This window comes from Sylvia atricapilla, chromosome 8 (assembly GCF_009819655.1).
Source record: "Sylvia atricapilla isolate bSylAtr1 chromosome 8, bSylAtr1.pri, whole genome shotgun sequence".
NCBI classification, from domain to species: Eukaryota; Metazoa; Chordata; class Aves; order Passeriformes; family Sylviidae; genus Sylvia; species Sylvia atricapilla.
The window spans coordinates 18,026,280-18,040,594 of NC_089147.1; the positions used below are offsets into that span (position 1 = coordinate 18,026,280).

General features: G+C 39.2%; 1 protein-coding gene across 1 annotated transcript in view; it reads left to right on the forward strand.

Moving 5' to 3' along the window:
- Positions 1–7,782, forward strand: part of VSTM4 (V-set and transmembrane domain containing 4) — a 30,688-nt gene extending 22,906 nt beyond the window's left edge. Inside the window, exon 8 of the mRNA XM_066323893.1 lies at positions 7,054–7,782. Within this exon, the coding sequence (XP_066179990.1) occupies positions 7,054–7,179 (126 nt within the window). The 3' untranslated portion in view covers positions 7,180–7,782. The remainder of the gene's footprint in view (positions 1–7,053) is intronic.
- Positions 7,783–14,315: the final 6,533 nt, after the last annotated feature.

Below are 14,315 nucleotides of genomic sequence, written 5' to 3' on the forward strand. Positions count from 1 at the left end.
TGATTACTGAGATGTGCTTTTGATGATGGTGATCTAAAAGCTACTTGGGAAACAGGAAGGGATTATGGTTCTCTAAGGCAGAGGGAATTTCCTAGCAGTCAGTATTTTGCACAACTAGTAGGAGTTCTCAGTAGTCTTAACTGCAGGTACCATTGGCCCTTTCCTTGAGAAATAAAAAGGAAGTAAACAGATCTGCTCAGTAATCTGTGAATTCTGAAGGTGGGAGCAATCCGGTCTTCCCTTCCACTGGATGACTTTAAATTAAAGGCTGTGCCACCCTCTGTTAGAAGGTTTGTTTCCTCCACAACATGTAACAATGAGCGATGATTTAAGCTCCCAATTTCTTAAGGCATTATTGATCTCCACAGATTTCCAGTAAAACCATACATATGATATTCAAAGAAAAATAAACATTTTTTTCCCTTGACTCGCTGTTACTCTTTAATATTTCCATTCAGTCCTCATAATTCCTCTCTCTGTAAGATGAATAATCCTTTTTTTTTTTTTTTTTTTCTACATAGGATGTGAGATGTCCATAGGACATGAATATCATTTACACATTCAGATTCACACTTGGAACTCAACATACTCAAAGCTACTGAATTATACTTGCTTCCCCATTCAGATTGCAGTTGCTATCTTTACTCACAAGAATGAATTTTTATAAATACGTGAAATTTCTTGTTGGATCTGTGTTCAGACTTAGGTATTTACAAAATCTCACAATAGATGATTTTTGTGTGGTGACACATTTGGAGTAACAAAAGTGTCACCAGTGAAATGAAAACTTTGAATTACTTCATTGGCTTTTTTTGAATGATAAGAAGGAATCAGCCTGATTTCCAGCAATGTTGGTTTAGAATCTAGGGATAACTGCAACTGTAAAAGCAATAGAGCTTTAGCAAAGGTGAGGATTCTCCTCTTCCCCCAAAACTCATTCAATGGGACTTGTCGAATCATCTTCATCCTTGACTCAGTATTCATAACTTCTGTGGGACTCAATAACAAAATTTAGATGCAATGGTGAAAGTCTTCACAAATGGTTGTAGATATTGTTCTCAGGGAGTACAGGAAACATTTTATGCTATAGGGAGTAAAAAATAGGTGTCTTAATGGGAAAAAAAATCCTGCCCTTTTTAACTGATAATGCCACTAAAATACATAATTACTACTCTCCATATTTTCCAATGTCATATTTCTTAGCTTTGGCACTGAATATCTCTTCTTGATATTTCAGCACTCTTTCTGGCCAGTAAATGGATTTCTAAATGATAAGTAATTTTGCAGATCTAGCTTCAGAACTTCTGCAGAAGTAATTTCTGAAGTTCCTCTGTTTCAGGGGAATCTCTGTCTTTCTGCTAGCAATCAAGTCACTGAAATTGGTAAACACTTGAAGCTCTTAAAAAAAAAATCTCATTTCTGAGTTATGGTACTATCTTAATGAGGAAGTCATCGCACTGAAGTTCACAGGGTTTGAGCATTAAGTGTATCTATGGTCCTTAGGAACACTACTGATTTCAGCACAAGAAAGGTCACACATTATAAAGGGAGGGGTTTTCCAATGTAGATTTGAAAATAGGACTGTCAAAGGCTAATCCTTTCCTCCCTGAAGCTACAGTGAGTTTTCTCCTGCCTGACCCCACAGCCAGCTTTCTCCAGTGTCCCTGGTGTCCCAGACAAGGGAGTTGCAGTCCATCCACAAACATGCTGGATCTTTGCTTCAGCACATCCTCACTTTCACCTCCATCACTGACCCTTCAGTGATGGCCAAGCTGGCAGCCATAGCCCATTCCCTCCATGGCTCTAAAAACCAGATGCTTTGAAAAGGAGATATGCAGAGGAGATGATGGGCTATCCTCCTTTCCCTTAGGCTGCTCTCAGCAGGCAGTTCCCACCCTTCTGGGCATGCATACAGACAGCCAACAAACTCTTCCTGTGGTAACACAGCCCAACCAGTTGGCCTGGGGAGTCCTGTCTCCACACTTTCTGATGGAGTGTGCTCAGCAGTTACACTGGACGCTCCTGAGCTGTGCCATCTGGACCATATCTGCATTTTTTCTGTGGAGCTTTTTACCGACTATGACTACAAAACAGGATGTTTCTCAAATATTAAAGGAAAAAGGCCAAAGAATCAAGCTTGGCTTTTGCAAGAGAAAGGGAGAGAAAAAAAATGGTAGTTCCAGAGTGTGTTTGGCTAAGAAGAGCTCCTTCATGGCAGTGGGGCAAGGCTGCCTGCTTGGTGCTGGGGAGTAACCTGGCAAGAAGTGCAATTCCCAGAGCTTGGATCAAACAAGCATTAGCAGCACTCTTGACTCTGTGCCTTTCCCACTTGCATTTCCTGCAGCATCCCCGGGCACCACATGTCCACCCAAGAGCAGGCATGACTGGGCCACAGGTGGCAGTCTGCCATGCACTGGCAATCACACCAGCAAACATCTGCAGAGTTGGCAGGGTTTTATCCCTGCTGATCTAATCCATTCACCCATGAGTGCAGGGCATGCCAGTGAGGGTGGAGTTTCATTTTCAAGTGTTACTGCAGGAAACCACAGTTACTAAAAATACTGTGAAGCTCTGACTGGAATTTCATAGGATCATAAAATAGCTTTAAAAGGGACCTTAAAGATAGTCTACTTCCAGCCCCACTGCCATGTGCACAGTTTGGGAAATATGCTTGTTGAATCCAGAAAACTCAAAGCCAAAAATTCAATTTCACCAATAGGGTTTTTTTTCCCCTATGTGAAAGTCTTTCTTTATCATATCTCAAATAAAAACTACATTACATATGATTATATAGACATTGAATTCAAAGGGGAATGTCAGCAGCCATAGCCTCAAAAATATTTAGGACTGAAACGAGTTGGGAAGTCAGGCCTTTTCTGCTCATTTTTGAAAGTAAACTAAAAATTCACATTGTGTTTGTCATCTTCATGACAACGCGTGGTCATGGAACAGTGAGATTGCAGCAGCCTCTAAGTGCAAGTTGGCATCAGTTTTATTTCAGAGAAGTTAAATTTATGAGGTTATTATTTGCTTGTTTCCTTCATACCTAATTACAAATTTGGATTAGAGTAGTCTTAGTTAAAACTTCAAGAACTTTCAAGTCTGACATTGCTCACAGTAAACATCCTTGAGGCTTCCAAGAAACAAGCTAGCTAAGCCTGGCAGGAGCAAAATTGACATAAATGGTAATTACGGCATAAAATTCAGAATAATTTTGATTAAAACCCCAACCCTTCTAGATCATTTCCAACACATTTTTTTATACTAGACAAACTCAATAAAACCAAAAATATATACACATACTTTACTTGCTTTTACGTATTCACATGATAAACCTTGCAGATTGTTTAATAAGAAAAAATGTTCCTATAAGTGAACTCTTTTGAATAGTTGCCAATGGGAACCCCTGTGACTGGAATAAACTAAGTTAAACTGGAAGAAGCTGGGAAGAGGAATCACTTTGTATTTACCAGAAGATACATTAGAAAATCATAACTCTTCCTAATTTATATATTGGCAAAGTATATGATCCCAAGATGAGAAAACAGACAAGATAAATACTGTATCTAGGAATGCCATATTGGAATTGAATCCTACTTGAAGAAATCATTTCAATATTATTTTAGAACAATGGTGCAATTTTTAAAAAATATGTTGTAGCCCTAGAAATCCCAATGACCTCCTGGAGGAAGAGCCAGGACAGAAGAAGAGAGGTGAATGGCTGATCATTCATTGTCTCTTCCTCTTCTACCCCACCCTCCATCCCACCTATGACAGCAGTTATTAAAGTCAGGCAATTGTTCCAGAAAGAAGGTGGTGGTACAGTTCCAGGTTAACACTGCCAAGACAATATCCAGTCCTAATGAGAGATGAAATTGTAGAATTAGGGGAGTTTTTTCCCTGTCTGCTAAAAAAAGTTGGTTTTGGACAAACATACCAGCAAAATTAAATTTAACATGAGGTTGATAAATGAAGTGCAGAAGAGTGTATGGAACAAAAACCTGGCTACCACAGGTACTTAAAGTACTGTTGGCTGCCATGCACTGTTATTACACATCTTTTGCTGAAAACTGTATACCTTTCACAATTTTGAACCTCCTGTGTGTTTCCTCATATTTTCAATCAAATTATTACATACTAGAAATATGCATAAGGGAAATTATTCTACACATTTTATGGTGTGCTGTTGCTTGTAGCAGTAATTGAAGTACCTTTTCCACTTATGAAAGTACTAATTTTATTTGGTTTTATTGCTTTTCTAGATGCAATTATTTATTTAGTGTGTTTTGGCTTTATTAAATTATGTTTACTATAGGAACATCATAAAAATGTATGAAAGCAACACATCAGCCACTACTGCCCAATGACTTGTTTTGGGGAATCTAGTGTTATTTTTCATATCCAAACATAATAGAATAAGGTAAGAATAAAGAGATAATCTACACTGAAAAACAATGCAATTTTGAGATAATATAATAAAACACCTGGACAATATGATTTCATAAATCTTTCTTCTAAAATTTACATGAGCTGGGCATTAGGGTGGCTATTTTAGGACATGCAGCATTTTCTAAATGGAAACATAACAAGAAATATGATTAAACAATAAAGGGGAAAACAAATAAAGATTTAGCTTGTCCCAAACAACTGGTTCCTACAGAACAATGAAAATATTTCTACCTCAACAGATGTTTAGCATCAGACTTAGGAAATGTAGAGTTTTACTCTGGCAGTGACCAACATCTTTGTTTCAAAAGTTGTATCAGATTCATTTTGAGGAGGCTTTTCACATGCAGTGTATTACTATTCGTTGAAGGTCTGATGTGACACTAAAGTGGGCAGCAAAATTCCCAGTACTGTCATACACTCAATATACTGTCATACACTCAAAATAAAATCTTCAGCATTTGTTGTTGTTATTGTGGTGTCCATCCTCAATGTAACTCCTGTATTTAGCTTGTGTACTACATAACTGAATAGACAGGCACATACCATTTGAAATCTCAAAAGGAATCTTTAACTTAATATTAAAGCAAGAAACAACTGAAGTGCCTGGAAACTGAGGCCAATGCTTTCAGGATAGAAAGAGGAGGGCAATATAAAAATTCTTCAGGCATCACAGCAGTTGACCAAGAGATTTTCTAAGTCTTTCAGCCAAGGCCAGGATAGGAGAGATGTCTTTCTAAACACTGTGGTTCAGTTAGTCCTGATATATTAACAAAGAAAATACATGTTTGATTTCTCTTACAGACATAAGATATGTCTGGATCCACAGCAGTTCCTTTTGACATTACACCAGAGAACTCAGTGAAAGCAGGACATTTTCTGTGTTGTCAACAGCAGAGCATTTTGTAGTGAATGAGGACCAGAAGCTGAGATCAAATAGGGAGACACATGGAAGTGGGGGAGGGAGGGGAGACTGTGAGCAGTGAAATGCAAAGGTGCCAGTCCTGCAGGCAGTGTCCTACAAAGGGCTAGTACTCACATTGAACAGAAAGGTTGACTTCATGACACCACTTGCACCACAGCTGCACAAATTTTTAAGGATTTGATCTACAGGGAAGAAATAAGATCAAATTAATGCTGGAAAGGTGTCAACTTTTTCACCCTGATGAAAACAACCTGAAATACTGAGTGTGAGCAAGGGTGAAGGCAAAAGGAGAGGATTGCAGAGCAGTGCAAAGGACAGGAAGCAGGGAAGCACAGGGACCGATTTCAGAGGGTATTAGATGCTTATCTTTTCAGGCAAAAGACAATACAACAATTATTCAAACACATTTCAAGGAAACAGGAATCATTTGTGCTAAATCAGAAATAAAAAAGCGATAAATAAAATGTGAAACTTTTGGCCTTGGCAAATATTTACTATTTCTTCGTGAGATTTAAGTACTGTGTGGAAAATCTTGGTTTATGAACTTTGAGCCAGTTTTAAGTTTACAACTGCCGAAGTATTTCTTAGTCTGAGAGATGCAACCTTTTCATGGTTACTTCTTGTAACTGAAAAACTTTGCATGACTGAAATGTTTTGGGTTTTAAATTGTCTTCTGCACGTCAACTTGAGGACACCAATTATCTGGGTAGAATACAGTACTCAAGAAGATAAAGAACAAATTCTCCAGTACTTCACTTAGGGCTGTAGAACTTCACCATTTTTCAAGGAACATAGACCTCAGTCTTCTACAGATGAACTGAAATCCATTTCAAGTATTGAGGGTCTCATACACAATTCCCCAGCAACTCTTTTATTTGTTGCTACATTTTCTGAGGTGAATTAGACAGACATGAACAATCCACTCCCAACTATGGGCAAAACACACACAGGAGCACAAGATTTTCCTCCTCTAGGCCACCTGAGTCTGGATGAAGCTGTCAATAGCAGTAGGCAGCTTCTGCCACATACAAGAAATTTGTTCAGTAAATTTTATTGACCCTCTCCCTTAGCTAAATTTTATGGTTTTAAGTCAAACTCATACATTGTAATACAGCAGGCAGTTTTGGTGGTATGGCCTTTGCTCTAAACTCTGAACTCATCTATAGCCTGGCAAAAGTGGTGAATTCCACTGGAATGACAGTAATTCTGTCCAGTTTTTTCTGCCTTCTGTGTATGTTTAACATCTTCTGGTTCTGTTAAGAAATCTACTGAGAAGCTCTGTGAGTAGCTGTGATTAAAGATGTAACTGGTCCAAGGTTTACAGCTGGAAAGCAAATCTAACATATATCTTTCAAATTGTGAAATATGCAATAAATAAAATTGGGAAATACAGTATTAAGGAGGCTGAACATTTTGCTAACGTACATCTTTCAAATCTGTAATATTTGAATTGTCAAAATGTTCTGTGTTTGTGAAATTGGAAGCAAACCTGAAAATCCTACTTTTTCTTTTTTTTAATATTATTTTTATTTCATCTTCTATGAACTAGCTTCAATGCAGAGTAAACAGATTAACAACATAGAGAATAAGAATGGAAGGGAGAAGAACTATACCCAATGTTATAAAATATCTACATTCAGTGGTAACAACTTTATAATGAATTTGTTGGTTCTGTTTTGCAGCCAAAAATCGCAGAGGAGAATTTGACATATGCTGAACTTGAACTGATGAAGCCAATTCAGGAAGCCAAAGGCATTTCCAGTATGACAGTCTACGCACAGATACTCTTTGAGGAGAACAAGCTGTAATAGTTCATGCCTGTATAAATGTCCTTTGTCTGTGTTCTATTTAATTCTTGCTGTGCTGTTTATTTATAAAAATCATACAAATGTCCTTATTTTTTTATTTCCATTCATGCACTTCTGTTTTTCTGTGAGACTTTTCAACATGGTGTAGTTGAAAGTAAGCATAGGAACAGCAGCTGATCAACAAGTGGCATCCCAGAGATACTCTTGGTAGTGTTCTGTACCCCTGTTGGAAATGGACTGAAGTTCAACCTGGAGCATTTTTAACACTAAACATTATTCCTTCTTTAATGTTAATGTGATGAGTCCGGCTGCAAACATCAGTATCTCAGCAAGCCTCAGGAGGAATAATGGCAGGATCCATGCCCATCAACCTGCTACTGAAGGAAAAGACCACTGACCAGGAAAATGGCCACTTTAACGCTTTTCCTCCCATCAGAAAAATATTAGCCCAGTAAAGCTGAGACTTTTTACAGCCAAGGAAAAGATAAAATTACTTTTTCTCCTTTTTTACTGTTCTCCAGAAATAGTTAAAAAGGTTTGTGCTGTATGTTTTCAAATTCCCTTTCTAAATGACATTGTCCTTAAAGACTTATATTACTTTTAGTATGGTGTTTGAAATAAAATTTCAAAATAATATGAAGGAAAGATAATTAAACCCACATGATTTAAGGAAGAATATTCATAGCTTGGGAACATCTCCCAGAATTTGATTTTTTAAAGTTCTTATTTGGAATAGGCAAAACTTGATAGTGAATAAAAAAACTGAGAGAACCAGGACACTGCTGTTGGTCTTGGTTTAGTTTGGTATTTCCTCCTGTAGCCTGCACTAATGAGCTGCTGATCTAGAGGAAAAAAAATTACACAGCTTCTCCTTCAGTATGGAACACTATAAATCCCTGCTGACTTTGGAGTTATTTCTTTGGAAAGACCAGGGCTCAGGAGGTAGGGAAATGAGCTTAATGTGAGGGCACAAAATAACATTCCTCTTTTTTTACCTCTTGATAACTGAGAAGGCATTTTTCCTTTTCCTTTGAGGCACATTCATGGAAAATGAGCTATTCTGTGCCATCCTAGGCATTTCAGTAATGAAGAATGGCTGGACTGATGTTTTCAAGCTCATGTATCTTCAGTGTCTAAATTTCGCCAAAGCTCAGGGAGAGTTCCATACCCAACATCTTTCCAACGTCTTGGGAAGCTTTAACCCTTCAGTAACTCTAACCCTGCAGTTCATGGAGACGTAAAAGCATGGGTGAGCTCTTTAGGTCACCATCAGGTCATAGAGAGCCAATACTTGGCATGTGCCAGGTCTTCTCCAGGTCTGTGAGGGAGCCCCGTGACAAGCTGCTGATTCAGCAGTTTTGAATGTGGATTTTGGAGTAGCACTCCTTGGGTTCTGGAGTCATCATTAAGGTGGTCCAAGCTGCTCCTTCCTTTACAGGTCACAGCCTTTTAGTGATACAGCAGCTTCTCATCAGGGCTCAGCTGGGAATCCACAGGAACACTCATGCATGCCCTGGTTCTTGTTTACTGCATGGGAATGCAGGAGAGGAGGATGAGGGGATGATCAAGGATGGGGATCCAAGGGCAACCATGTGACAGAGCACATCACTGACTTTTGGAGAGATTCACCAGATTAAGCAAGTCTGTATAGACAGTTTTTTAACTTTTTTGAACAGTGGTAGAGGTTAGGCAGCACACATAGTCTGTTACTGTGTAGCCAGGATCTGTAAATATAAAATGCAGTCATCTTCCTTCACACTGGATAAAAATCTCTTCTATAAAAAGGAATTTAAGAAAAGCTCATCAGGCTTACCTTTATGTACAGTACTAATCCCGATTCTATTCCTTCACCAAAACAGTTCTTTCCAAACTAAGTTTCATCAATAGATTTGCTAGTAATTGTTTTAATTTTTAATATTTGCATTAGCTGTCAAAAAAGATGTTTGTTTCACCTTTGCGTTATCCCAGGATTTAATCATCCACCAAAAGGGCATGTTATCTTTCCTTATTCTCTGATCAGGTGTTGGACTTTCAGTGACAACAGCAATCAACTCATTGACCAAAACCAAATTGGTGCTAATGAGCAATTCAACATTCAGGGATCAATTTTGGAACAGCCAGTTTAACTGACTATTCAGAGAGGACATCTGTAACACAGACAGCTGTTCAAAAGGCCTTAGAAAAACATAGAATATATTAGTTGCTACTTTGGAATTTAAAATCCTAACACATTAATAATTTGACCACTTAGCTGTGAAAACTTTCAAGTTTGGTTACAAACATTTATTTTGCATAGAACTGGCCATTGTGCCCATTGTTCAGAAGAATCCTCTTTTGTAATATTTATGCCTAGCATGTTAATGAATACCATTCTTTATGTATTAATATCCTATATATTCTTTTTTATGTTTGATATCTAATTCCCCAAAATAATAGTTAATTGAACTGAATAAATTACCTTTTTTGTAAGATTTATTGTATTACTCTTTGTAGGATTTACTGCTTCCTAGAGAAAGATATTGCTTCCTAGATTGAAGGACATGAGTTTATCTCTCACACAGTGTTTAGAAAGTCAAAATATTTGGGATTTAATTCTTCATTCTGCAGATAGTTCCAGGCTTTTCAAGTGTTTTCTATTTGGAACTGACTTCAGATTGTAGCAGAATCCTGAAAGGCAGCAGACCAGCTGAGTGAAACAAGGCCAGAAATATTACTTGGGAGATCACTCATCTTTTCTTAGCAGACATTTCCTGTATCTTTTCTTATGCAATGTCCACCTAGATTTAATAATGTCAGATCATATCACTGGGGAGAGGAAAACATCATCTTGCAATTTACTGCAAATCTATAAGTGTCAAGACAACCCACTGAAAGACTATAGAGAAGAAAATTTCATTGAGTGTAATACCCTTTAGCGTGAGAAATGCAGAATAAATGGATTTAGCTCCTTTTAAGAGGAACTGCAAGGCTAAATTAATCCCTGGCCTAACTCCCTCTGTCTTTAGCAGAACAGCAGCAGAGCTGAAGGTGGCCCACTGTTCTTTTAGGACAGGAGTTCCCATGAAGACTCTTAGTACCTTATTAAGCAGCATTTGGAGTCTGCTGAGTCACACTATTTTGGTTACTCCTGTTGTCATTGGTAAAATTTGGCTTTGTGCTGAAATCTTAACAAATACAGTTCTAGTAGCTTCACACCAAATTAATATCAGATTATTAAATGCTAATCTACTGCACCCTATAGCTTTAGATAGAATTAGATATGTTTACAGCTTTGGTTAAATGCACCTTGTTCCTCTACATTAAATTTTATTACTAGAATCCTCCATCAGCAAATAGGAGTAAATCATATTAGTGTCGCAGGCTGTGTGGGGGTTGAATCTGCAGCCCAAGGAAAAGGTATTTTATTACTCTTTATTACAACTTTCTAATTGGTAGGTGTGGTCAGCATGTCATTATCTCTGCAATTGCAAGCAAATTATTTGTTTTAGTATAACTGTAATGTAGTTGTGAGGGTCTCTTCATTAAAAAGTTCAATAAACTTGTGTCCTTAGCCAGGGATTGGCCAGGTGCTGCTGGCAAAGAAGTCCTCAGAGCAGAAAAGATTGTATTTAATGTTTAATTTGTAGGTTGAATTCTTGTTTTAGAGGGCTTCTCCAAAACAGCTCTGGTGAATGACATCCAGGTGCAAAGGTCCTTTTTTGGCTTCAGTCTAACCTGCCACGGTAAGAGATAAAATTCCTAAATTTTACTGCCTAGTAAGTGATCATCTGAGTTTTCTGCACTGATGTGAACAGCACATTCCACATGCTGTGTTCCACTGGCAGGTTTGATTCCTCAGTTGGGTAGATCAAAAGACTGCATGTCAAGGAAGACTCTTGCATAGCCATAGGTATTTCAGGAGTCCTCCCTGTCTTGGCACCTTGTGTCTCTCGTTCCTTACCAGCATTGCTGGGCTGTTTCCAAACCCCACAAAGAGCTTTTTGGTCTTCCACCACTATGGTCAGAAATGTTCTGGCAGCCCTTTGTGAGCCTCCTGCTGAGACCTGCTCAGGTTTTTGTTTTAGTACATAACAGGGACAGTAACTGCAGCTGTATTTCCCTGCTGTGAGGATCTGAGACTTCATCTGTGAGGATCTGCCCCTGCATCTCACACCAGGGAAGTAAGGAGGTCAGGTCCACAGAGGCCCTGGGCAATCTCACTTGGGTTTTGGTCCTGGCTAGGGAAAAACTTAGGGGAAAAGGACTGGTTTGGTCAAACACAAGCTTTACCTCATGGAATTAATTTGAGTTAAGCTTTGTTAAAATCCTATCTATTTGTCTGTAAAAATATTTTGCCATAAGGAAGTGAATAAGAACACAAGAGTGCTTTAGGGCTTTGTACATAGACCTGTGGCAAGATCACCTCCAGGGCTTTTGCCTTCCAGTTCCAGGCTGGCATCATCTTGGGCACAATTAGCAGCAGTACATAACTACCCACAAGTCGAATCTTTCCTTGAGAAATTAGCCATTGATACTTTTGGATTATCCTGAGGAATGAAGAGGCCTGCAGGAACTTCTTGGGCTGCTAAGACAAACTCTCTCCTGATACTGGGAAGGATGGAGGAGCACAGCACAGAACAAAGACATCACATAAAATATACAGAGCAAAAAACCACATGGGGGTGGGCAACAGCTGTCACTTTCAAACAGTAACTGGATGCATGTTCTCCTCTTACCGTGAAAGCAAATAAGAAGTCACTGAATACTGCTCAGTGGTGCTGCACCACTTCCTTCACCTCTCATTCTGCCAGCTGTGCTCAGGAGCGAGAATGAAAACTGCTCAGCACTGTCTGTGAAGGGATTTTTCAGGCAACCAGTGAAGCAGCTTTACACAAGTCTTTCCCCTGAACTAGTCCTGTGGGGCTGAAGCAGAGAGTTAGGCCAGGGATTAATTTAGTCTTGCAGTTCCTCTTAAAAGGAGCTAAATCCATTTATTCTGCATTTCTCACACTAAAGTGTATTATACTCGGTAAAATTTTCTTCTCTGCAGTCTTTTGGTGGGTTGTTTTGACACTTATAGATGTGCAATGAATTGCAAAATGATGTTTTTCTTTCTCCAGTGATGTGATCTGACATTATTAAATCTAGGTGTACATTACATAAGAAAAGTCAAGAATCATGGCTAAATACTCAGGTCAGAGAAAGGTCCACAATTTTGCTACTCAGCTACGTGGCACCTCTTCATCTTAAATGATCCTGCTTTGCAACTGTACTCTGCTCTCAGAGGAAAATATGCCCTTCAAGTCCCTCAAGCAAACATAGCTATGCTCACTTCTACTTCTGCTTCCTCCTTGCTTGCTCTCAAAGAGCAACCAGAAGATAGAGGAGGAACTAACACAAAAGCCAAAATTAGTAAATCACCATGCACATGATTAGAGCAAATGGCAAAGGCCACTCCTATGTATCACTATAAAAAATAACACTAATTGGGATGCTTTGCAATTTCCTGTACAACCCATAATTAGGTTAGATAAGAAACTAGCAGTGTCTAAGTGCTATAAATGTCTAAATTAAGTTATTTTGAAAGTGCTTGGCACTTTGACATTCTAGAGTTCCGAGTAATTGGGGTATTGAAATAAAATTGCTTCTGTTATTTAAAAGGTCATTATCTTCTTCGGGTAGATATATAAGGACTATTTTCTACTCTACTGAGCTGGTCTATTTGGTTCAATTAGACCTGCTTCAGTAGATTTCCAGTGGGCCTCCTCCCACTTATCAGAGCCCCAGCTCCAGCACAGAGCCTGTAAATATCCAGCCCAGATATGGAGTATATATTCAGCTCATAATCAGGCCCTGAGCCCAGAGTTTCCCCCATGAACGCCACAGGCTGCTATACAACAAGGTGGCAAATGAGTCCTTACACAACAAGAGCCAACAAATGCTGGCTGAAGCCAGCCTGCCAGGCAGACAAAGGCTTTGGAGCAAATCAGGATTATACCTTCCCAACCAAATAATCGCATGGTCTGGCAGCAGCTCTGGTTATTGCCATAACTACTGGAATTCCTTGTTTACAACATCCAGGGTCCCACTGTCACACAAAAAAATTTTTGCTTGTTTACTAGATCTGGTGCTCTGCAACTGTGTCAAAGATGGGAACTTCAATTACTTCACCTTGACTGCATTTGATTTTGGTCAGTCCAGCAGTGTTAGTAAAATAAGGAGTATAAAGACATGGACATTGGCTGAGGAGATTTAACTTACCACCACTTCTCCACTGGAGATGCCACAGCCAGGAGATGGTTGGGAATGGCCTGAGCACTGGAGGGGCCAAAGAGCACTCTCACTATTCACTGCTGTGGCTTACTTCATGTGCTACTCATGTTGGAGAGAAGAGCATCCCACCAAAACTGGAGTAGATACAGGAACAGAAGCTTTGCTGTCCCTCTTGGCCAGAAAACACATGTGCAGGGGAAAAACAAATCCTCATGTCCAAACTGAACAAGGAGACAATTTCTGACCTGAAACAAGGAAAGTTCCCATCCTGCTGTTGCCCTCGTGACTGCACTACACCAACAGCCTGCACATGCATAGAGTTGCAACACCTGAGTATGAAACACATCAAGCTGATTGCTGAACAGAGGCACCACTGTCCCCATCAAAAGGCTACATTTGCTCAGTAATCATTACAGCAAATACTATGGTCATTAATATGCCACTGTAATGCTGAAGGCTGCTTGGTTCTGGGTACCATATTCCCATAAGACATTTAACCCTAGTGAAGGGAATAAGGGTGAGCACTTTCAGGTTAGCCCTTTAAAAATTTCATGTGGCAAATTTTCATGAGCCTCCTGACACTTGGGAAGAGCTCTGATGACAGGAAACTGTCTGTCAGGAAAAATGTATAGAGAGGGTTGGCATTCCTCCACAGAAATTATACCAGCCTGTACCCTCCTCACATCCCCACCAGCCTGGCTGACTTCAATGACAATAATTGACATGCATCCATCTGAACAGTGACACCAATAATGCAACAACTGATCCCTAGTTGAGAAGAGCAGCACATAGTGACAACCAAAGGGAAAATTTTCCTGTGGGAATTACAGATTGCCTTGCATAGGTTTTTCAAAAACAGTTCAAGTAAATTCTCTTTTTTTGAG